The 24,500-nt window shown below is 42.3% G+C and overlaps 1 protein-coding gene across 1 annotated transcript in view; it reads left to right on the forward strand.

Annotated features, from left to right (window-relative positions):
• LOC139435364 (zinc finger protein 850-like) overlaps positions 1–24,500 on the forward strand; it is a 128,615-nt gene that overhangs the window by 28,317 nt on the left and 75,798 nt on the right. The window contains exons 4-5 of the mRNA XM_071205989.1: positions 8,556–8,688; positions 8,773–9,227. Of these exons, the coding sequence (XP_071062090.1) occupies positions 8,556–8,688; positions 8,773–9,227 (588 nt within the window). The remainder of the gene's footprint in view (positions 1–8,555; positions 8,689–8,772; positions 9,228–24,500) is intronic.

The following is a 24,500-nucleotide window of genomic DNA, read 5'->3' on the forward strand; positions in this document are numbered from 1 at the left end:
GCTCCACTCGCAGCCGCCCCCTCCGCACCACAGTTACTCTGCTGCGAGACACTGCACACACCCCCAACTCTGACTGACTTCCCGCGTCCCTGTGTAACTAGGAAACTGATAGAATTGGATCATAAGATCGTGGTGTTTTTGCAACTTCAGCTGAGGGGATTGGTATGTTTATTGAACTTCGGCTTTCAACTGACTTACCTTCGAAACACATGTATGGCTCTGCCGCTCAGTGCTGCTGCTTGCTTCAGTCTGTGTCTGCGTTCTTTCGCACCTGCCTGTAATTTGAGAAGGTCCCGCCTCACTGGCTGGCTCCCGCCCCGAAAATGTTATAATCAGATAGCGCCAGTGGTGTAGTGGGGATTTTTTTACTGGGGGGACGCTATTTTAATTAGGTAATCCCAAACAATGCCACACAAGTGCGCACGCGTGCAGTGCACTCACAAAACGGGCAGACAGGTCCACAGAAACTAACGGTATGCTTTGTCCCACTTTTGTTACTATGCAAAAAGCAGACGGCGCTGCGCTCAACACACACACAGATTCAAAACCATGGACACACTGGCACATAAATTACATAAACAATGTATAGGCCGAAATTGCATAAACTACAGTATTGCAACTAAGCAGACCTCTCTCTCTCTCAATCTATTTAAAACTCATAACAAACAAACAAAATTCCCAAAGTTGTCCTGAAATTAACTTATTAAATAAACGAAACGAAAAATATAGCCTATTTATGCAAACAACTGAATCTGGATTTGAAATTAATCTGATTAGGCCTAGCCTACATTGCAAATAAACAGACAGCGCTGCTTCACACACACACACACACACACACACACACACACACACACACACACACACACACACACACACACACACACACACACACACACACACACACACACACACACACACACACACACACACACACACACACACACACACACACACACAGGTATTTCCAGTTACTTTAAATTCAGTATAAAATCACAGACACACATATACATAGGCTACATCTGATTACAAAGTCTCATCTGTACAGAACAGTATGATAAAATAATCGATGGCAAAAACATGTCACTGTAAATGTCTCCGTTGTGGGACGAATACATGATTAATTTAATCATCTACACATGTAATCTCACTTTACACACCAAAATAACGTTAACACAGAGTAAACGTTTGCTAATGGAGAGTCTATTTTGTCCCAATAAAAAGTTCATGACTATCGATAAAAAATATATATCAATAAACCTATTGTTCATTTTCGCGGTATTCCCCACACATTGCCAGTACACTATTACTGTAATATGTACACTTACCCATGTCCAAATGGATCCTTGTTGTTGTCTTTGTATTCTTACTTCTACAGAACAGTCAAAGACTTCAGGTTCTGAGGCTCTATCTTCACTGCTGCTAGCGAAAAAAATCTCTAGCAAAGTCGGCAACTGTAGCCATTTTCTCGGTGTCTCTCTCTCTCTCCTCACAGACGTAAACTGATGGGAGACACGTGGTTTATGTTTGTTTTACTTGGTGGGTAGGCCCCCCCGATGTCCATTGGTCATTTCAGACCGTGATGGCAGCCGGCCGAGATTTCCTTGACGGACACACAAATCCACCAATCCCACACAGTGTAAAGTCAAGCTGCTTTGAGCGGCCATATTGGCTGCTGTGCCCTGGTTACAGTCTCACAGGAGATACCGCTGGAAAGCTACTCTTCCAGCGATTCCGCGGATATCTGAAGATATAGATACAACCATGGAGGATTAAAATATAACGCATGCATTTCAGCGTGTCACATTAACTATCGCGGGCCGCCAGAAACATTTCCGAGGGCCGCCATTGGCCCGCGGGCCGCACTTTGAGAGCCCCTGGGCTAGAGCTTGTACTGGCATATGATTTGATTGGCTGACGCTTCCACAGAAAGCTTCAGAAGATTCAAAAGTTGAACATTGCTCAACTTTTTAATCCTGAGATGCCTGGAAATCTCCGCTTTGCTTCCCACAATGCAGTTCGGCGAAAAGTGAGGCAAAGTGACGTCACCCCATTCAAAGTGAATGGGTAGAAGCGTTGGAACGCTGCTGTGTGGACGTACCGTGAGGGTTTGGTGGATTCGCCCTGTCTTTCCGGAGTTGCGGCCTCTGTTGGGCCCGCCGGCCCCCAGTGTTTAGAGCTAGTCTCCAATGCCGATTGCTTCACCCTGTTACTAGCTATGCTAGCTTTGAGTTGCAGCTTTTTGAACTGAACCCGGTCTTGCCTGTGCTCTGCGCAGTCGTGTATTGTCCGCCAAAAGTGCAATAAGGATTTTATCACTGACTTCTCTGACTTTCTGTCAAACCCCTTGACTGCCTCACAGTTTTCAGATGTTTTTAATGCTTCTCCGATCTGTAAATTAGAGGTGAACTCTGATCTTAGTGCGGATGAGCTTATCTCCATGTTTGACTCAACATGTACACTAATACTGGATTCCGTCGCTCCTTTTACGCTTAGACGCAACAAAGTTCTCTCAGAGCCGTGACTCAATGATTGTACTCGCGCTCTTAGAAGCACCTGCAGGCGTGCAGAGAGAAAATGGAAAGGATAAAATCCATGTCTCCTTAAAAATCCTTCGTGTTTGCCTTTCTCTCAACCAGACAGCAGTCAAAAGAGAGCATATTTCTCTGTTAATCTCTGGGGGTGGGTGGGGGTGGGTGGGTGATCGAGAGAGACTCCTTCTGCAACCTCCCAAACTTTATTTTTATGTGTGCATTATTATTTGTGCTTGAGCAACATTTTACCTGAACTTTATTTCAACGAAATTAGTTGTAATTATTGTCCTACACAGGCAGCGTTTATCCAGCAGCCACAACATCCATCTGTGCCGGCCCCCAGGTCAAGATCTACTGTGGCTCAAGGGCCTTCACCAGAGCCATCACCACCAAGGACCAGCAGACCAGCATCACTACAGCTGCCTCCACCTCCATCTGCGGCTGCCACCAGGTCAAGATACACCTCAGCACAAAGGCTCCACCACAGCCATCACCTTCAACCCAGCCAGCAAGGAGGTCTCGTGGAGGTCTCGTATAGCACTTGTACAACCCACCTATACAGCAGCCCATGCACCATCACCCCCACCGACACAGCAGCCAGACCCACTGTCTTGGAAGACAGACAAAGACCTTGACATGTTATAATGAATAGTTGGTTGAAAGTTCTGATGTTCAATATTGTAAATAGTGAGATTTTCCAGTTTCTTATATTCATATAAATAGTTGGTTGAAAAAAACATATTTATAATAAATTGTTGGTTGGAAAAAAAAGGTTGAATGCTCAATTTGTATTTGTACACATCACATGAACCTTGGTATGTAATATGAAGTCATTATTCAGTCCTAATGTATCTTAGTCCCTGCTGTGGTGAAAGTAGAGTGATAAACACCTATTTTACTCAAAATTTTATTTATTTATTTTTTATTTTAGACATGAATAACACATTACATTGCATTTAGCTGACGCTTTTATCCAAAGCGACTTACAATAAGTACATTCGACCAGGCAGACACAACCTTGAAGAAAACAGAATCATATAAGTACATCAGGTTTCATAGAGCCAAGTATTTCAAGTGCTACTCAACTGGCTATAGATAAGCCAGTCCTTTATTAGTATATAAGTGCTCTGTTAGCAGTTCTTTGTTAGTAATTCTATCGCTCGAGGTGGAGTCGAAAGAGATGAGTTTTCAGTCTGCGCCGGAAGGTGTGTAAGCTTTCTGCTGTCCTGATGTCAATGGGGAGCTCATTCCACCATTTTGGAGCCAGGATAGCAAACCCACGTGTTTCTGCTGATGGGAACTTGGGTCCCCCTCGCAGCGAGTCGTTTGGCTGATGCAGAGCGTAGAGCATGCGCTGGGGTGTACAGTTTAACCATGTCCTGGATGTAGGAAGGGCCAGATCCATTTGCAGCATGGTACGCAAGTACCAGTGTCTTGAAGTGAATTCTAGCAGTTACCGGAAGTCAATGAAGGGAGCGGAGGAGCGGCGTGGTGTGGGAAAATGTAGGAAGGTTGAAGACCAGACGAGCCGCTGCATTCTGGATGAGCTGCAGAGGTCGGATTGCACATGCAGGTAGACCAGCCAGGAGGGAGATGCAGTAGTCTAGGCGTGAGGTGACGAAAGCCTGGACCAGAAGCTGGGTCGCTTTCTGGGTCAGCTGGGGGCGTATCTTCTTGATGTTGTAGAGCGTGTATCTGCAGCAACGGGTTGTAGCAGCGATGTTTGCAGTGAAGGACAGGTTGTTATCTAGGATCACACCCACATTCCTTGCAGTCTGAGTCGGGGAAACAACAGAGGTGCCGATGTTGATAGGCAGGTCAAGAGTGGGACAATCTTTTCCCGGAAGGAAAAGCAGTTCAGTTTTGTCAAGGTTGAGCTTGAGATGATGAGCGGACATCCACTGAGAGATGTCAGCTAAACAAGCAGAGATGCGTGCGACGACCTGGGTCTCTGAGCGGGGAAAGGACAGAATTAATTGGGTGGCGTCAGCGTAGCAGTGGTATGAAAAACCATAACACATTTATATACAGTGTAATTCAAATATTTCACTGCTTTTGTGATCCTAAGACTTTGGTAACCAAATCTAAAACACCAAATCAATTCGATCAGAGTTTTGAAGATTTTCCAAAAATCGGATGTCACATTTTAAGCTTTTGAGCTACTTATCTCATCAAACAGTGCTCTAAGGTGAGCAATATGCATATATAGCAAGACCAGAGATTGTCCTGAACATTTTGATATTTAACACATGGGGTGCCATGTTAGAAGAAATACATTTAAAAGGTGATTTAAGAAAACATCTAAACATCGAGAAAATACCCTTAGACTCCAGAGGGTTAAGAATGGTAAAACTGCGCCCCCTGTGTTGTCATTCCTAAATTATGAATGACAGCTTATGGAAAGTTTGCTAGACTACTGGTTGCATGGCAACTAGGCATCTCGCGAGTTGCGGTAATTGGTTAGTACAATAACAGGGTGTCCGCAGGGTCTTAAAAAGTATTAAAAGTTGATTAATCAATTTAGCGAAAATTAAGGCTATTAAAAAGTATTAAATGGCATTTTCCAAGGTATTAAGGAGGTCCACAGCAGCGACAACATGAAACACCCTTTAATTTACTGAAACAACATGTCTGGAAACCCCCTCAAGGTGGCCCCATGCATAGCGTGCCATAACATGCTGCTTCTTATTTTAAGTTTCGTGAACGGACACGTTAATGAATCGAATGCGTGTGAACGGAAAACTTTTTTGCGTATGCGATTTACTGTATGCGTCCTCGTGGGGCCGGGGTCTAGGCCAACCTATATCCGGTCACAGAGATCTGCTATTTTAAAGTAAGATCAACACATATCGACCCTAAATATAGTCTATATTAAGAACGAGAAAAGTCTTAACATATATATATCGTTTTTTGTAAACATATGACAAATGTGTGAGGGTGATGACGTCAAAGCATCGTCCTATGCGCCGGGCTTAGCCCCAGACAGCCCCAGCCCAATTTAACCCCTGGGTATTTGTGAGGGAGCTCTATATGGCATTACCCCGCTGAAGCTCACCAAAGTTTAATATATTTCATAGTTCAAAGTTTTGTCAATTGTTTTGTTTATTGGTCAAATACTGGTTTCTACTGGTTTCTGAGCAGTTTTACTGGAATGAAAGAGCACAGAGTACAGAAGCAACAAAGCAGCATACTGCATTAAACCTGACCTTCACAGAGAGGTTGAAGTTCATGTGGAGAGGACAGTAGTCTGTCTGCACTCTGTTTAGTTGTGCTATCTTACAATCAATATAGTAATTGTGAGGTAAAGTGTGTCGCCAATGTAACCGGTTAGAACTCGAAGTTGCGATGAGGTTTTAAAATGTATGGAAAGGGTCTTAAAAAAGGTCTTAAAAGGTATTACATTTGACTTCAGGATTCCTGCATATACCCTGAATTTGTTTTGGAATTATTTTGTGTTCCGTTTTTTCTTGGGCGGTCCTCAATCCAATATTGGGTACCTAAATTGGCCCTCACTCATCAAAACGTTGAGAACCCCTGCTCTAGCCAATCAAACAGCTGCTTGTGTGTCAGGGGCGGGAGATTCATGTGATTGGTTGTTGGTCAAGCTTCAGACACGCCCGCCGGCAAGCTTTTTCCAAAGCCGCTGTGTGGACGTACCGTCAGTTGGCGTGCAGCGGGAGGGCCATGACATCTGATTCGTGGATAAGTCCCAGAAGAAGCCGTCGGGTATGCTTTTTGATGGACAAGCGCACCACCACGCTTTCCCCGTCGTCTAAAACGCTTTCGGTGAGGCAGGATGCAGGGCAACCGGCGCCGGTAAGTGGGAATATCCGACAGTAAAGGGGGGGAGGCGATTTACGGTTGTCAGATGTAGGTTTGGGCAGCAGTATAAACTCCAGTGAGGATCTGAGGTGGAGGAGAGATTTGCGATCATAGACGAGCAGAGACATTTTGACATACATAGAACAAAAGCAGGATCGCTAAAGGCAGAGAGCTGAGGGAGCGGCATGCAGACACAGGCGCCATCTTGGATCCCCCTAGTGATTGCTGACTCATGAAGAGTTTGATGGATGGAAGTGGTGGCCGGCTGAATCTCCGCCGTAGGCGATTCTGAACACCTCGTCTCTTTCCTCGTCTCTTTTTCCTGGTGTTTCTACGCGGCTCCCGAGGGATGTCATCCAATAACGAAGAGCACAGATGGCTTGGTGTATTCGTAGGAGGCCGATCGCATTGTAGCTCTAGCATAGCCTCGTGGCTGTAGCAGCGTAGAGGCCGGGGCTCCTCGCCACACCTGTTCGTGCTGTCACTCAGGTGTGTCTTGGAAAGTTGTATGGCCAGACATGGTCTGCAGAAGGCAAATGTAATCCACAGGTTTAAAAGCATGGTCTCCCAAAATGACGTTTCATACAGACACAACAAGGTTTAGACAATAATTAGACCAAAAAAACAAAACACAAGACGAACGGAGCATACTGAGACTCGCAGTGACAGGATGCCGTCTCCCTCCGTCTCCTGTATACCAGAGGTGGGAGTAAGTCATACATGTGCAAGTCTCAAGTTACTGGGGTGAGAGTCAAGCAAGTTCAGTCCTACGAAATCCTGATGAATAACCCCAGTTTCCGTATTTAAATAAGTGGTTATGAAAACTAGAGTTTTATTTTCAACATTAACAACAATGGAGAGTGGGGCTCTGAAATCATAAAACAGGTAATAGGGGGAATAATTGTGTGTGTGTGTGTGTGTGTGTGTGTGTGTGTGTGTGTGTGTGTGTGTGTGTGTGTGTGTGTGTGTGTGTGTGTGTGTGTGGGTGTGTGAGTGTGTGGGCGTGGGTGTGTGTGGGTGTGTGTGTGGGTGTGTGTGTGTGTGTGTGTGTGTGTGTGTGTGTGTGTGTGTGTGTGTGTGTGTGTGTGTGTGTGTGTGTGTGTGTGTGTGTGTGTGTGTGTGTGTAAGTAAAACATAGCAGGCTGTGATCGCTGGTTAGCTGTTCTAATGAAGGTAAACACAGTGAAGGCACAGCTCTGTGTAGCTGGTGCTGCTCTTCTCAGATTCTGCTGAGTTACACTGCCTCCTGGTGCTGCAGAGATTTCATGAAGTGAAGGGGGTTCTTCTTCTATAAAACCGCTGTGGGCAGCAGATACTGTGAGTCACAGACATGAATACATAGGTCAAGGCAGACTGGTTCACAGACTCCCCTGTTTTGCCGATCCGGTGCTTGAACAAATAACTCTACACCCCTGGCCGAAATGTCCCTAAAATGAAGTCCGAGTTTGAAATATATCTAAAATAATTTATGTATTTCCCCACATAAACATAACAGTCAGCAATGAAGCGGCTGTCTCCTGTGCGCTCCACTTCCTACTTTCTCCTGTGAACGAGATAAATTCTCTTTTTTTTCTTTCATTGCCCTCTAGGGGCTTCGTACAATACAATACAAAATCAAATGCAAATATTTTATTTTAAAAAGTAAAGTCCTTTCCAGTCATCTGTCTCAAGTCATGAATACCAAGTCAAAGTTGAGTCTTTTATCAATGTTAGTCAAGCAAGTCTCAAGTCAAGAAATATGCTATGAGAGTCAAGTCACGTGACTCGAGTCCCCCACCTCTGGTATATACTTTGGTTAGAATATTGCTGTATTACTGTATAAAATATAATACAAATATAATAAACACAAACAGTTGATAAGTAGTATTTTGTTAACACAAGGTTTATATTAAATGAGTTTTTATTGTGTTAACTTTTGTATTTATGCTTTTTAGATTGACTTTCTCTCTTTCTCTGTCCATCTCTTCTAGAAACTGAAAGGAAGAAAGAGACGTCACAGCTGTCAGCAATGTGACAAATCTTTTTCAACATCTGGAGATTTAAAGATCCACCTGCATATTCACATGGGAGAAAAACCGTACAGCTGTGAAGAGTGTGGGAAAGCTTTCACTCAATCAGGTGCTCTCAAATCACATCAACATCTTAACACTGGAGAAAAACCGTACAGCTGTGAAGAGTGTGGGACAACTTTCACTCAATTAGGTAATCTCAAAACACATCAACGTATTCACACGGGAGACAAACCTTACAGGTGTGAAGAGTGTGGGACAACTTTCACTACATCAGGTCAACTCAAATCACATCAATTTATTCATACTGGAGAAAAACCTTACAGGTGTGAAGAGTGTGGGACAACTTTCACTACATCATATAATCTCAAATCACATCAACGTATTCATGCTGTAGAAAAACCTTACAGCTGTGAAGAGTGTGGGAAAGCTTTCACTCAATCAGGTGCTCTCAAATCACATCAACATATTCACACTGGAGAAAAACCGTACTGGTGTGAAGAGTGTGGGAAAACTTTCACTCAATCAACTAATCTCAAATCACATCACCGTATTCACACAGGAGAAAAACCATACTGGTGTGAAGAGTGTGGGAAAACTTTCACTACATCAGCTCATCTCAAATCACATCACCATATTCATACTGGGAAAAAACCTTACAGGTGTGAAGAGTGTGGGACAACTTTCTCTAGATCAGGTGCTCTCAAATCACATCACCGTATTCATACTGGAGAAAAACCTTACAGCTGTGAAGAGTGTGGGAAAACTTTCACTCAATCAGGTGCTCTCCAATCACATCAACGTCTTCACACAGGAGAAAAACCGTACTGGTGTGAAGAGTGTGGGAAAATGTTCACTCAATCAGGTGCTCTCAAATCACATCAACGTATTCACACAGGAGAAAAACCATAGTGGTTTTAAGAGTGTAGGTCCCTGATTTAAGCTTATTTAGTTTTTTCACAGTTTACAATAAGCAACTCCCATCTATTGGCCATGCGTTGGGTGATCCTTTTTTCCATTACTGATCCCATCCCAACAGCGCCATCTGTTGACGTAACATCAGAATTGACAGGCATAATGTTCACTGTTCCTTTAAGTTTTGTGTTCTGGCTGTCCGTCTGCTGACAGGGCGCTGATTCAAACAGCTGACATTATTGCAGCATTAAATCCAAGCCATTGTCCAATACAGCTTATGTATCCAATATACAATCCAGTTTTAGTACTGCACATACCCGGCCGCTTTCCCAGCCTTGGTTCTCGGCGTCTCCTTTCGCCATCTTAGTGAGCGCAGGTGGTGACAATCTCCAGCTGATTGTGGCGTGTTGTCCAGCTGATCCGGGATGATGGTGTCAGTTGTGAAGTAATCCAATTGTTTGTCCGGTGAAATCGATCCTTAATCCAATGCGATATGTTTCTTATATTGTTCAGTTTCACTCATAGAGTACGATTCTACTTAATGTAATGGCAATTTAAATGTTCCAGTGTCTATATCTTTTTGCCATTACTTCACAGGAGGGTTTAGTATGATCCTGACGCAGACACAAACATATGAAGTTCCGGTCTTTTGCTGCAGTTTTAGAATGATGTTTTATTGCTTTACATACTAAGGTTAAAGTACACTGTGTTAATAGTTGTAGTATGAGCATCTGCCGGGGCTGTCTGGGCTGGCCGTCTGGTAGAATTGGTATGCTCTTCCTCCTGTGTCCTCTTCCTCTCCTGTCCCCTATGACCCCTTTTATACACCCTGTGCAGCTAAACCCCGCCACCAAGTGTTTAAAATAATGTTGCACTATACATCAACTGAGACACCAACAACACCCATAAAATGGCTCCTACAAATAGTGTGGGAAAATGTTTTCTTAAAGCAGTGGTTTTCAAACTATGGGGGGTGGGTCACAAATAAATTATCTTAATATCTTACCTGCATTGAAACTGTAGGAGAAAGCCGCCTTTCACATCTTTTGTGCTGAACTTTTAGAGGTTCAAGTCTTCTCTGAAATCGCTTCATGCTCCTGCCGCGCTCAGCCATGTTGCAGGTTAGCTGCAGACCCTCCGGAAATGACCTTCCGTGGTCATGACACATGTGTTGAATGGGGCAGGGCAGTTAGCTCTGCTGTAGCTGCCATACAGCAGCATGCACTTTGCAGATGCAGAGGGGGGAGCAGCCCCTCCCCTTGATGGGCCATCAAAAAGCCCGGGAAAGTCTCCAACTTTCAAAATAAGCAACGAAATGAAGAAAAGCAGGTTATTTATATTAGGATTGTTTTGTTAGTTTCGTAAACATGTATCAATAAGCTTTATTTATTCAACCCTTAGATGCCCAGTGGCTGGACCCTACACTCTTCCATAAGTGGGTCAAAAAGGACCCATATTAGAATAATGTGTTTTTATGCCATTTTTGTCATTTTGGTTAAGAAAAATCACTTGTATAATATTCAATATTATATTTTGGTTCACACTAGAAATATTTTACATTTAATCTTTCACTATTTATAATTTTAGAAACATTTTTTACATTTGGAAAAAAGTTTCTCTTACCTGCTCTGCAGCTGAACGACCTATCCTACCTTTATTTCCTCCCACCTTGACTACTGTAACTCAATTATCTACGGCATCCGCTCCCGGTCCCTGGATAGACTCCGAATTGTAAAAAATGTAGCCGCCCGACTCCTCACACACACCAGATCATGGCACCATATCACACCAGTCCTCAAAGACCTTCATTGGCTTCCTGTCTCCCAACGCGTCACTTACAAAATACTGGCCCTCAACTATAGCCCTCCGCCATCTGAACCCCCCACCCCTATCTCACTGGTCTTCTTACCCCCTACCAACCTGACTTGTTGGAGAAATATTGAGGCCCAAAAAAAGGTGGTTATGCCGTGACCTAGAATAATATTTTTAGACATTCAGTCCTGTACATCAGATGCCATGCCCTTTTCCCCCACAAATATGGATATATATAGGTGTGTCTTTGTTTTGTCTGTCCCTTGGTGGAGCATAAAAATGCTGGGTGAGAGAGGGAAAGCTTCAGAGCTGGGTTTTTTCTCGGTAAGGTTCGAATTGATTTGTTGAATGCTGAGTGAATTGTTTGAGGATTTGTTGAATGTTTATAACCCAGCCACCTATGAGGACGGTCCTCTGAATTCTTGCTGGATATAGGTGTTCCGTGTATATGAATTGATGCAAATTGGTTTGTTAAATGAAAGTTTGAATATGCTTTTTATTATCTACAGCCATTTATGAGGAGATGCCTCTAAATTCTGTCTGACGATTTTAAATGTGACAACTGAATTGTTATGTTATTTACCTAAAGTTTCGGTTTTTGCTTACTTTATTTCGGGGTTAGGGTTATGTTATTTACCTAAAGTTACAATTTAGGGTAATAAATGTAAAACTGTGAATTGAGGTTTCATATTAGAAAAGGACCACAGCATGATATGTTTTTTATGATTGTCATGTTGTAACGAGAGAAGGTAAAAACCCTGTACAAGTGTGGACCAATTTTTCTTGAAATAAACTGATCCCACCCTTTGGATTGGGACAACTCAAAATAAATATGCGCTCTCCTCTCCTGCGTAAGGTAATATTGTACAACTGCCACACTCACACTTAGGTAGGGCCACATCTCATTAGTGATATCGAAAATCCTTCGGGATCGCTTAAACAGATTTAACGGTTCGTCTGAATTGAAACGGCAGTTAATTGAACCTGGTTCTTCAGGAGTTAGTAGAAGTGACATCTTGCTGACGTTGGTGGATCTGAGCCAAGCAGTAAACTTACAGGGACTCGATAGCTTCTGTTAGGTCAATTACTAGGTCTGAGTAATTTGCCAGAATAAGTTAACAAGTCTCCCGACTCCGACATGGCGCCCAACTGTGGGGCTCTGTTAAAAGTCAACCTTTTACAGAGTTAAACTACAAGAACCAAAACGGCCTATATATAACGTGGTGACGAGTTAATAGGATATTTAATAAGATAAACCATAGGTCTAAGGTACCTAGGCTGTTGGAAAAGCTTGAAGCTCGATACATAACCCTCTTAGTTGAGGTATCCGCATGCACTAGCTGAATCCAGGAGAGTAGAACAAAGTGACGGTATAGTCGGACTGATCATTCAGCGTGATTAATAGCCTAGGTACTTGCATGTGTATAAAAGAGTGAACTTAAACCCGTAAAACATGGCGGATGAGGTTAGACCGCAGTTCAATGACTCGGAACCAGCCACAGAATGGGAGGGAGAAGCCAGATCCGGCCCTTCTGACCCTCCTGGTCGTATTAGCCCAGACCCACAGGCTTAACGCGATCTAAATACGTACTTGTTAGACTACCCTTTAGACAGAGAGCAACAAGCAGGTGGTATAATGTCTGAGACCCTACCTCCACCCTACGGAGATGATAGCTCACAAACCCCACTTATGAGTATCCCATCTAATACTCCTAGAAGAAAACACATTGTTAGACATGATATTCAGGGAAAAGGAATGTTGGAAATAATAATGGCAGATATCGAAAATCTTAAACTGGATCAACCAACCGTGTTAGTGAACCATCCTAATATGGAGCTACAACATGCAGGAGGAGTAGCAGCAGCTCTGACAAAGAGAATAGGCCCTAGCATGCAAGCATAGAGCAATAATATAATAAGGACTATTAAACTGTCAGAAGGCAATATGGTCGTCACTCGAGGAGGTGATGACTAGGGCTGTGGCGATACACTAATCTCACGATACGATACACGATATTCAGCCAACGATACGATATATATCACGATATTCAGCCAACGATACGATTCGATACGATTCGATATAATTCGGTACACTTATATCATTTTCTGAAAGATTTTAAAGGGACAGTGGGATTTTGGTGACATCTTGTGAGTGTTCCATTGACTTGGATTGAATTAATTCAACTGAAAACTGAAAGCATCAATTATACAATATATGGCTTTGACAGAGCGTCTACAACTTGCAAATGCTGGACAAAATGAATCAAAAGATGTGGTGAGAAAATTAGTTTCATTTATTGAAACAGTGCAAACTGTAGCTGTAAAGTGCAGTATCACAATGGACAATGGAGAATGAAAAGGTGCAGCAGGTGGCCGAACACGGGGGATTTGAATGGGACTTGTTAGAAATTAAAATCAATGTTTTGATGGCATAAAGTACCTTAAACATACTGTCAGTTTAAATGCTGTTTTATACTGAAAAACCAGAAGTTGTTGTGCACAACCAGTGGTTGAGCTTTTATTCTGAAAATCCTTGCACACCGAAACCTACTGATTTCAACACTACAACTATAGACGTCGAGATATTATTATTGCTGAATATTAAATGAAGGTACAGTTTATTTGAATACGTTTGTTTACAGACGTGGGTAGCATGAGACAACATTCGGAACTACCGGAAATGATACCAGCCGTGAGGTCTTTTTGGAGTATTGATTACAGCGTTTAAAATGTATTAAATGAAAAGTCATGAAAGAGATAAGGAGGAGAAAAGGCATGTTTAGTTATATATTTAATGTGCAATGTCTGAATCCTCTGTAATGCGCAACAACGAACATTGGAGACATGGAGGGCCGATCCCCAGCAGCGCCAACCGGCCCACAGGGAGGATTCAGCAGAGGATATTTAACAGCTGGAAAGGTGGAGCTCGCTCTCTTCCCTTCGCTCACGAGAGCCAGAACACAGCTGTTTTTCTGACTGAACCATCTTCTGCTTGTAACATTACCGCACTTTTTATTAATTAAAGTATACATTTGAACATTCTCAGAGACTCAATCAGTCAACTTTTTAAAGCTTCTCTCCTGGACGCGAGTATAACGAACACAGTTATCAGACTTAATGTATCGATACCCGCGGCTGAAATATCGATACTTTCTCGGAAAACTAAATATCGATATATATATATATATATATCTTTTTCGTCAACTGCGTAATCGCTGTACTGCTTCCATTAAAAAAGCCAAAAGCGATTTTTACTTATCCCAGACCACAGACAGTTTAAACGATCCGAGGAGATTTTGGCATACCATAAAATCCCTCTCTGCCAGCTCTCGCTCCTTAGAGCTGCCTCCTAACATTGTTGTTGACTCCACACCCCTGTGTCAAATAAGACAGAGATGCTTAATTGTTTTTAATAAACATTTTATTGCCTCCAGTTCCATGTTTGACACATTATCTTTATCTTTTGGTAAATCATCTCCCTCCATCACCACCAGTCATGCTTCCAGTACCCACACTTTCTCCTTCAACCCCTTCAATGTTGGGGAGGTTTGTAAGGCTCTAAAGGGCCTAGACCCCAAAAAATCAGCAGGCATGGACGATCTCCCCCCTTATTTCTCATGGCTAGCTGCAGATATAATAGCCAAACCACTGTGTCATGTTGTTAATCTTTCTATAACAAGCAATGTCATTCCAGATGTTTGGAAAACTGCAACTGTTCTCCCCTTATTGAAAGGTGGTGATCCCAAGGTGATGAATAATTACAGACCAATTTCCAAGCTCTCTATTTTAGCTAAAGTACTTGAATGGTGAATGATCAAATCAAAGAATATTTAAGCTTGAACAACATTATATCTCCTCACCAGTCAGGATTTAGGAAGCAGCACAGCACAGTAACGCTGCTTTGAAAGTAGTGAATGACATTGTTGAAGGCTTGGACTATAGACTTATCCCAGGCATTTGATACGTGGACCATGAAGTTATCTCATATAGGCCTGTCTGACCAAGCTGTTGGTTAGTTTGCAAACTATCTTTCAAATCGCAAGCAATGTGTAAAATTCAGCGGTCTCTCCTCAAGCTTTCTTAATGTGCCCAGAGGCGTTCCTCAAGGTTCGGTCTTGGGACCGACCCTTTTTACTATTTGTATAAATGATGTGGGTCAAAGTATTGATGCCTCTGTACATCTATATGCAGATGATACTCTTGTGTACTGTTGTGCTAGCACTGTTGCCCTTGCATTTGCACGTCTGCAGTCTGCTTTTGACACTTTTCAGTCACATCTGTTCCACCTTAGGTTGGTGTTAAATTCAGATTAAACAAAAGTCATGTTGTTTTCCAATAAGAAAAGGTTACCAACTGTTCTTCCCTGCATCATGTCTGCACAGCATAACCCCATTGAAGCTGTTAACACCTACAGATACTTGCCTAAGTATGAAAATCTCTGCTTCAAACCACATATTGACAATCTCTTAAGGAAATTGAAACGAGGCCTGCTTCTCCACAAGTGCGAGGAAACGGCTTGTAGCTGCCGCTCTTGGACTACGGGGATGTTGTGTACATGAACGCCTCAGCTCACTCCCTTCATCTGCTGGACGCTGTTTACCATGGGGCTCTGGGGTTCATAACCAACTGTAAACCCCTCACACACCATTGCACGCTGTACTCTTTAGTCAACTGGACATCATTATCAATGCGCAGATCACTGCACTGGTACAAACTCATCTATACCGCTATGCTTGGACTGCTGCCCCTCTACATATCCACTTACATATCACACAAACAGTACAGCTATAGACTGCGATCTCAAAATTACATCACTCTGTCCGTCCCCTCAGTACGCACGGTGCTTGGGAAAAATGCCATATCATACTCTGCCCCCTCGACCTGGAACACCCTTCAGCAGGAACTTCAGCTGACCAGTTTGATACCCATCACGGATTTTAAACTAATTTGAAAGAAGCTGGAGAAATCATCTGTGGGTGTTTGCACCTGCTATACTGTATCTGACGACTGTATATGGATTTCAATGACTACTTTTTTTTAATGATGTTTTATTTTAGTGTTAACTCTGTGTTTGGTGTCCTGTCTGTCTGTATCTTTGTGTGGTAATGATACCACTGAACAGGTCTCTCTTGAACATGAGACCTTGTGTCTCAATGAGATTTAGACAGGCACATTGTAGACGAGTCAGGGCAAATATAATGGATACAATAAATCAAGCAGAGACTGTTGCTCAATTATCAGGACATGGAAATCTGGATGCATTAGGCCAAGGACTCTTAAAAGAAGGAGAAGTAGAAGATGCTGATCCTGGACCAGAAATGGGAATTGTATACTCCTCATTCATGCATCTAATGGCAAGCGAGAGAAGTTATGCAAAAAGAGATCAGATTGATGAACAAAAATGTATCAAAGCCCTAAACACAGGAATGAAGGCATTACTAATAGAGGCTGCTACTTCTGATGGAGAAACCATAGTCACATTCAGACTCAGAACACAGGGCAGGAAGTATCGTGGGATTCCCATAAGCACTCTCTTACCCAGCTAGAAATGTTTGGTTCTAAAAGCATTCTGAGAATGTTACCATTCACGGTTCTAGGAATGTTTTCAGCGGGAAGTTTTCTTTTGGTTCCCAGAATGTTCTTCTGAAAGGTAGGATAACGTTCTCTAAAAACACTCTTAAAATATTTTGTGATGACCTTCTTCAAATGTTTTTGATAACATTATTAGAACATTATGCCCTACTAATTCTTTCAACGTGCTTCTTGGAGAATGTTCTTCATTTGCAATCATGTAACATTGAGGGAACGTTTTATAAAGAACATCTTTAATGTGTTACACCAACAACATCCTAAACACATCCTCTGAATGTTGCAGGCAAAACGTTCCACCTTTGTTAACATTTCATATTAAAGGAACATTTTATAAAAAACCTTTCTGTCATCTCAGGCCTTAATAACATCCTCAAAACATCCTCTGAATGTTGCAGTTAAAATCTTATGTCTTAGTTAACCTTAAACCTTATAGGAACATTATTTGAAATAATAAACATCCTAAAAAGGTTATTTGAACATTAGATTAAAACGTTTCTTTAAAACATTATTAGAACCTATAGGTAACGTTAGCCAAAGTTGTGAGAACGTTCCCCGCAATCTGGACAATGGAGTCTTATTGCAGAGTTAAGAGCAGGCTTGTACATAGAGTGGAATCATGTTCATAGCCATACGAATAAGATAGATGTTGACTATCAAGGTAACAGAGAAGTTGATGCACTTGCTCAAAGCAGGGGATGAGTTAACCACATGACTGCCATATTTCCTAGTGTATGGAAAAGGGTGGAAGCATTCATGTGCCTCCTGTAGAAGCTTTGCAGGTTGTACTTGAATTACACAGCAGTTTGGGCCATGTGGGCCTAGTTCGTATGAGAACATATTGTCTCAACAATAAAATCCTCATACCAAAACTCAAAATGCACTTACAACACACACGGCTGACATGTCTTCAATGTGCTGAGGTAGACGGGTTCAAGAAGGTTAATCCGGAACATCTTAAGATAACAGAGGATGTGCCACTATTCAGTTTTAGTGCTGACATAGCAGGTCCTTTTCCGACCCGCACTCCCAGTGGGAACAAGTATTTCCTTTTGATTTGTGATAATGGAGGAAGTCATAAACATGTATATCCTCTGACCAGAGCAACATGGAATACAGTGTCTGTATCGTGTATGGGTGACAAGAAAGGGGCGAAGTCCAGAAAAAGGTGACCTTAAAGCTAAATTATAAGGTTTGGATGTAGTGTCCTCAATCTCTGGAAACGTAGTTTCACTCCAGAAAAGAGGGCCTGTTCACCAGCCAACTGAGTTTAGAATCCAGATAGGAATATGGCTGCAGCCTACCCAATCCACTAATGATGCTCTCAGTCTCACATCACATGTTTTGTGCACACACCGTGGCAGTTTACATGAATTCTTCCACAGGAGAGGAGGGCTTTTTGTGGGATCTTCCCGCAAGTATTTAGAATTTGTCTTGATAAATTGTGTACCAAGGGATATTTTATAGAGCAAAAGAGGGATTTTAAATTTTATTAACAAGCAATATCTCAATTGCAAAGGATTTAGTGTAGAACTGTTAGAATCCTTAGGGCATTATGCAAAGAAAGAAGCAAGACAAAACTCTGTCTATTAGCATAGGGTTCATTAGACCTTGAATGGGGAATACCTCAAAATCAAAAATGGCAAAAACAACCTTTATATTATTTTATCATTGTTTTTATTTATATTATTATTTTTCTCTTCACATATTCTTAATTTGTATATGCCTGGGATCGCTTAAACAGATTTAGCGGGTCGTCTGAATTGAAACAGCAGTTAATTGAACCTGGTTCTTCAGGAGTTAGTAGAGGTGAGATCTTGCTGACGTTGGTGGATCTGAGCCAAGCAGTACACTTACAGGGACTCAATAGCTTCTGTTAGGTCAATTAGTAGGTCTGAGTAATTTGCCGGAATAAATTAACAGGCCTCTCAACTCCGACAACTCATAGCCCCCCCCCAACAATCCATGCCGGTTGATCAAGTTTGATAGTCCTATACCCCCCACCCTAACCTTCCCTTATATTGTGCGATTTTGAGTCCTTGAAAAGTCCTATAAAATATAATGTATTCTTATTATTATACTGACAGGTATCAGATCTTGCGGTGTAAAATAATCTTCCTGAGAGGTGTCACTTGTGATGTAGTCCGTGTGGTCTACAGTGAATGTATTCCTGACAGCCACAGGTGATAATAATCAAACGTTCCCATAGGATTCCATAGAAAATGCATGCGGGTCATTTTTGACCCACTTATTGAAGCTTGGGGTAGTAATACAAAAACTACAATTTCTTAAAATGTACACAATTTAAATTAAAATGTTGAATAACAATCAACATCGGCACCTCTGTTGTTTCCCCAACTCAGACTGCAAGGACTCTGGGTGTGATCCTAGATAACAACCTGTCCTTCACTGCAAACATAGCTGCTACAACCCGCTGCTGCAGATACACGCTTTTCAACATCAGGAGGATGCGTCCCCAGCTGACCCAGAAAGCAACGCAGGTTCTGGTCCAGGCTCTCGTCACCTCACGCCTAGACTACTGCAACTCCCTCCTGGCTGGTCTACCTGCATGTGCCATCCGACCTCTGCATCTCATCCAGAATGCAGCGGCTCGTCTGGTCTTCAACCTTCCTAAATTCTCCCACACCACGCCGCTCCTCCGCTCCCTCCACTGGCTTCCGGTCACTGCTAGAATCCACTCAAGACAATGGTACTTGCGTGCCATGCTGCGAATGGATCTGGCCCTTCCTACATCCAGGATATGGTTAAACCGTACACCCCAGCACGTGCACTCCGCTCTGCATCGGCCAAACAGGTCGCTGCACCCTCACTGCGAGGGGGACCCAAGTTCCCATCAATAGAAACACGTGGGTTTGCTATCCTGGCTCCAAAATGGTGGAATGAGCTCCTCATTGACATCAGGACAGCAGAAAGCTTACACACCTTCCGGCGCAGACTGAAAACTCATCTCTTTCGACTCCACTTCGAGCGATAGAATTACTAACAAAGCACTTATATACTAATAAAGAACTGGCTTATCTAAAGCCAGTTGAGTAGCACTTGACATTTTTTTGAGGAATAGCTGGAATATGAAATTATAAAAAATGTAATTACAAAAACACTTCACCTCACCGGGTCAAAAAAGACCCACTTATGCATCTAAGGGTTAAGGAAGCTTGTGAAACCCAAATAAATTATTCACATGGAAAAACAGTTACGAGCTGCCATCTAAAGTACAAATGTAAAAGGGTCAGAGATAAAAAAAAATATTTGAAAACTTAAACTTACTTGAAGTATTCTGACCTGGATCTCTTTGTGCCCGTCTATTTGTTCTTTCATTAGCTGGTGATTTGGCATACTCTCTCATCTCCATGTTTCTTATAGTGACAGTCTTCAACCACAGCTACATAAAGCTCTTTGTAAATGTATCCGTTTTTATAGCTTTTGTGGTGTCTGTGTGTGTGTGTGTGTGTGTGTGTGTGTGTGTGTGTGTGTGTGTGTGTGTGTGTGTGTGTGTGTGTGTGTGTGTGTGTGTGTGTGGTGCAACAGCGAGCCGATACACAAAGAAGTGCTATCTTATATAAGCATCCCCCCGTTTCCTGTAAGTTCTCTTGCTTTAGGTGAAACGCCCTGGAATTTTTTTTACCCTGACAAGCGCTAAACACTCATTTCACACACAGGACACAGGATGATAAGCATTACATTTGTTCAAAGTTAACATAAACATTATAAATCTTGCTTTTCCATTCCTCTTTACTGCTGGTTCCTTTGTGGAATTATTCCCTTTCCATTGACCTTGTATCTTAATTTGTTGACGGCAAAGAGACTCCCCCATTCACCTTTGTCATTGGACGATCATATAGTGTTAACTGTTGGCCATCAATCTTGCGTTTATTTGTAAATATCATGTAGCATGCATGACTTGCTTTTTGGCATTTTGAATCTGATAATATTGGACTGACTGCACTCCCTTGGGGAATACCATTTTATATTTCTAAATAATTGGAAATATCTGCTCCAACCTTTACTCTAAATGTCCTGTCTGTTAAAAAGGTCCTACCCAATTGTGCATTCTCCCTCCAATACCCATTCTACTCAATTTGATCAGTAACCCATCCCTCCACATAGAGTCATACGCCTTTTCAATGTCCAAGTACACTATTGCCATTATCTCTTTCATTTTCAATGTTTTTCCCACATTGTTACTCACTCTTACTAATTCCACATCCAGAGCTGACCTATTATCCTGTCTCTTCCCCTTCACGTTTTCATTCTCTGCTAGTAACTGCTGTTTTTGCTGCCTATGAATATCACTGAGATGCTCCCCACTATGTACTGCTGCAAGTGTCCTTCCTAACATATCTGCCTGCTCTTTATCTGTCACTGCCAGCCTCTCCCCATCAACCAAAGCTGGAATTTTAATGGATTTCCTTTTCCTACTCATCCGCTTAAACATGGACCAGAAATCCCCTAATGTTACTCCTCTGCCAATGCTAGAACACAATTCTCTCCATGTTCTCTTTTTTGTATATTTTATTGTTCTTCGAGCAGCTGCCCTTTTCCTTTGAAACTCTGTAACATTATTTTGTGTCATGTTTTATTTAATTCTCTAAATGCATTATTTTGCTCTTTAATAGCCCCGCTGCATTCCTCATTCCACCATGGCACCACTTTCTTCCTACCCTTGGTTGTTGTTTTGGGTATACTGTTCTCTGCTGCATTTAGTATATGTTGCGTTATTTGGCTTGTAATGAACTCTATGCTTCCCTCTGATGTTAGCAGGTGTACCGACTCCTCACACCATATCCTACATTTCCCCCAATCAGCTTTAGCAAAGCACCACCTGGTTATTACACCTCCTTCCTGGATATATACACATTATCATTCATTTTAGTAAGCACTGGATAATGGTCACTTCCTACAGTGGAGTTATTCAAAACAAACCATTCGCATGTATGAACCAAACAGTTTGACACTAATGTCAGATCCAGGCATGAGACTTTCCCCCTGTGTACATCTACTCTTGTGCCATGTTCATCATTAAGGCATACTAGTGTTCTTTCCTCCAGCATATTTCCGATACTGTCTGTATGGTTGCTGCCCCATAGACTGTTGTGTGCATTGAAATCACCACACCAAACTTCCTTCCTATGTTTATTGCCTGCTATTTATTTAAATATATCAGTGGTTAGATTTGGACATGGGTTGTATAAATTGATTATCCTAATGTTATCTTGTTTTCTAGGGTTGCAGATTTCCACTATAATACAGTCTATATCATCAGGAGATTGCACCTCCCTATATGCCACACCATCTTTGAGAAATGGCTGCAGGATCTCAGGTATGCAAAGTGGACAGGTAGGCGAGAAAGGCTTTTTTGAGTCTCAGAGACCAAGGTCCTGTACACTTCGCATACATTGACTGCACGACTTCAGGTCTGCGATGTGGACAGTACACCTCAAATACATCACTACACAACCTGTGGTATTTGAACATAAGGGAATGACATATATAATATGCTGCAAAACACAACAAATATGCAGGGTTGCAAGTCTATTTCCAAGGCCATTTTATTTTTGGTAGTCTGATCATTTCAACAAGAGAATAGAATCAAACTGAAAACATCGTAAATATGTTCTAGATTCATGAAGCAGATTAATGAACAGTGAAACTCGCTCATGGACTTTAAGGTGAATACTTTAAGACAGTGGGACCCCCTTGGGTATTGGAAATATTTGCGGGACCCCCCAACCCGGTTCCCATCTATATTGGTAGGATTAATTGTATATTGTTGTAAAAACATTACATTTTCTTTGCTAGTAATAAGAAGATACAAAGATCCAACTATCATTTTATATTTTATTATGGATTGCACATGAACAAAAGTGAAAAATAGATTTTTTAAATTCAAATTTCTTTAAGGAAAATATATGAATGAACACTGAACTACTATTTATACTGCAGGTTGCAAACGATCACATCACTATACAATTCCTATTCCACACAATTACTTGTCTGTGCTTGCTTTCCCTCGCAGATCTTCTCAAACCGGGGCTGTTGTTTTGAGACTGCCACTCTCAGTTCATTCTCAATGTTCAGCTTTGATCTGTATTTGGTTTTGATGGCAGCAACAGCAGAAAAGCCTGTCTCACACAAGTAGGATGTTGCAAAAGGCAGCAGTATGCTCAAAGCTCTCTGACCAATGAGAGGGTACTCCTTCTCCACTCCAACCCAAAACCCAGCCGTGGTCTTGGATTTGAACAGCAGCCTCATGGTTGAATCTGAAGTCATTTCAATGTACTGTTCCTCTTCTGCAGTGCTGAACGTGGTAGGTGGTGTTGCAACAAATGGATCTCTAATCCAGTCGTATTTGGCACTGTCATCCACAGAGAAGTATTTCTGGAAACTGACTTTCAGGGCTGAGATGTGATCTCTCATACATGGGAACGCTGTGTTCTGCAGCTCATTGGTCTCGATGAATGCCTTGAGATTCTCAAATGAGTCGATATCCCCACGTTCTAGTCTCCTGCCCCACATGTCCAGTTTCCGTGTGAAGGATTGTATCTTGTCTGCCAGGTGTGGAAGGTGTGTATTGTTGCCCTGCAACTGCAGGTTCAATTCATTAAGCTTCACAAACATGTCCCTTAGGTAGGCCAGTTTCATGAGGAAATGTTCATCATTAAACTTGCTGGCAAGATCGTTCCCCTCCTCCTCCAAGAAGATTCTGATCTCATCTTTAAGCGCCAGCACCCTGGAAAGCACTTTTCCACGAGAGAGCCATCGGGACTCGCCGTGAAAAAGAACAGCTGTGTACTCCGAGCCCATCCCCTCGCACAATACGGAAAAAAGGCGAGCTTTCAGTGGTCTTGTTTTGATGTAATTGACGGTGGTTATAACATCGGACAAAACGGCATTAAGCTCCGGACTCAGCTGCTTTGACGCGAGTGCCTCTCTGGGTATTTTACAGTGTGTTATTGCTAAATATTGAAGTTAAAAGCATCAATCTGGTGCACTTTGAGAGCAACATGAAGAGATCTATGGATACATCTTTCAACACCCATATGAAACAGAACTGTAAGCAGATTTTTCTTTTTGGATATTTTACAAATCACTCCCCTTTTAAACTCTATTCTTGTTGTTTTTAACAACTTTTTTGTTACTGTCATATAATATTTTATACCTGTTTTTCATTTAGTCTCATTAATAACTATAATGATCATATCAAGGTGTGCCTTAACCTCACTGAGCTGAGGTTATTTGAGCCTCTCAGGAGAGCTCTGTTCCACCTGGTTGTAGAAAAGCTCTTTAAATTCGTTAGCATAGCTAGCTAACCAGATGCTAATAACAATAGATCGCCACTGTGCTTACAACTAAAGACACAGCCACGCAAACACTGCGGCATGTGTACGGCTCCTTATGGGTACTGCAATATTGGAAGGGCTGGAGCGGCGTTCCGGTGCTCTCTGTCAGCACTCCTTTCAGACGAGACATATACCACGTGAAGACACGTTACGCTCGTGTTGTGTTCAAGGAACCTGTCCTTAGCCAGGAACAACAGGTACTCGCTTGTTTAATTATTCTTGCGGTCTATATTTCTTCTTTTTTGAAGTGAGAAGTTGTCCGTCAGTCGGACTGACGGACGGACTCCCCACCCCCAAAACGAAAACGCTTCGGTTCTCCACGAATTACACAAGGCACCCAAATCAGCGTTAAAAAAGCGGGAGGTGTCGAAAAATCCCCTATTAATGTATTGATTATAGCTCCGGGTCCGTATAGGTCGGCGTCTGGGTCCGGATCCGGACCGTGGTCCGCCTGTTGCCGA

The sequence above is a fragment of the Pseudochaenichthys georgianus genome, chromosome 16, assembly GCF_902827115.2.
Source record: "Pseudochaenichthys georgianus chromosome 16, fPseGeo1.2, whole genome shotgun sequence".
In the NCBI taxonomy this organism is placed as follows: Eukaryota; Metazoa; Chordata; class Actinopteri; order Perciformes; family Channichthyidae; genus Pseudochaenichthys; species Pseudochaenichthys georgianus.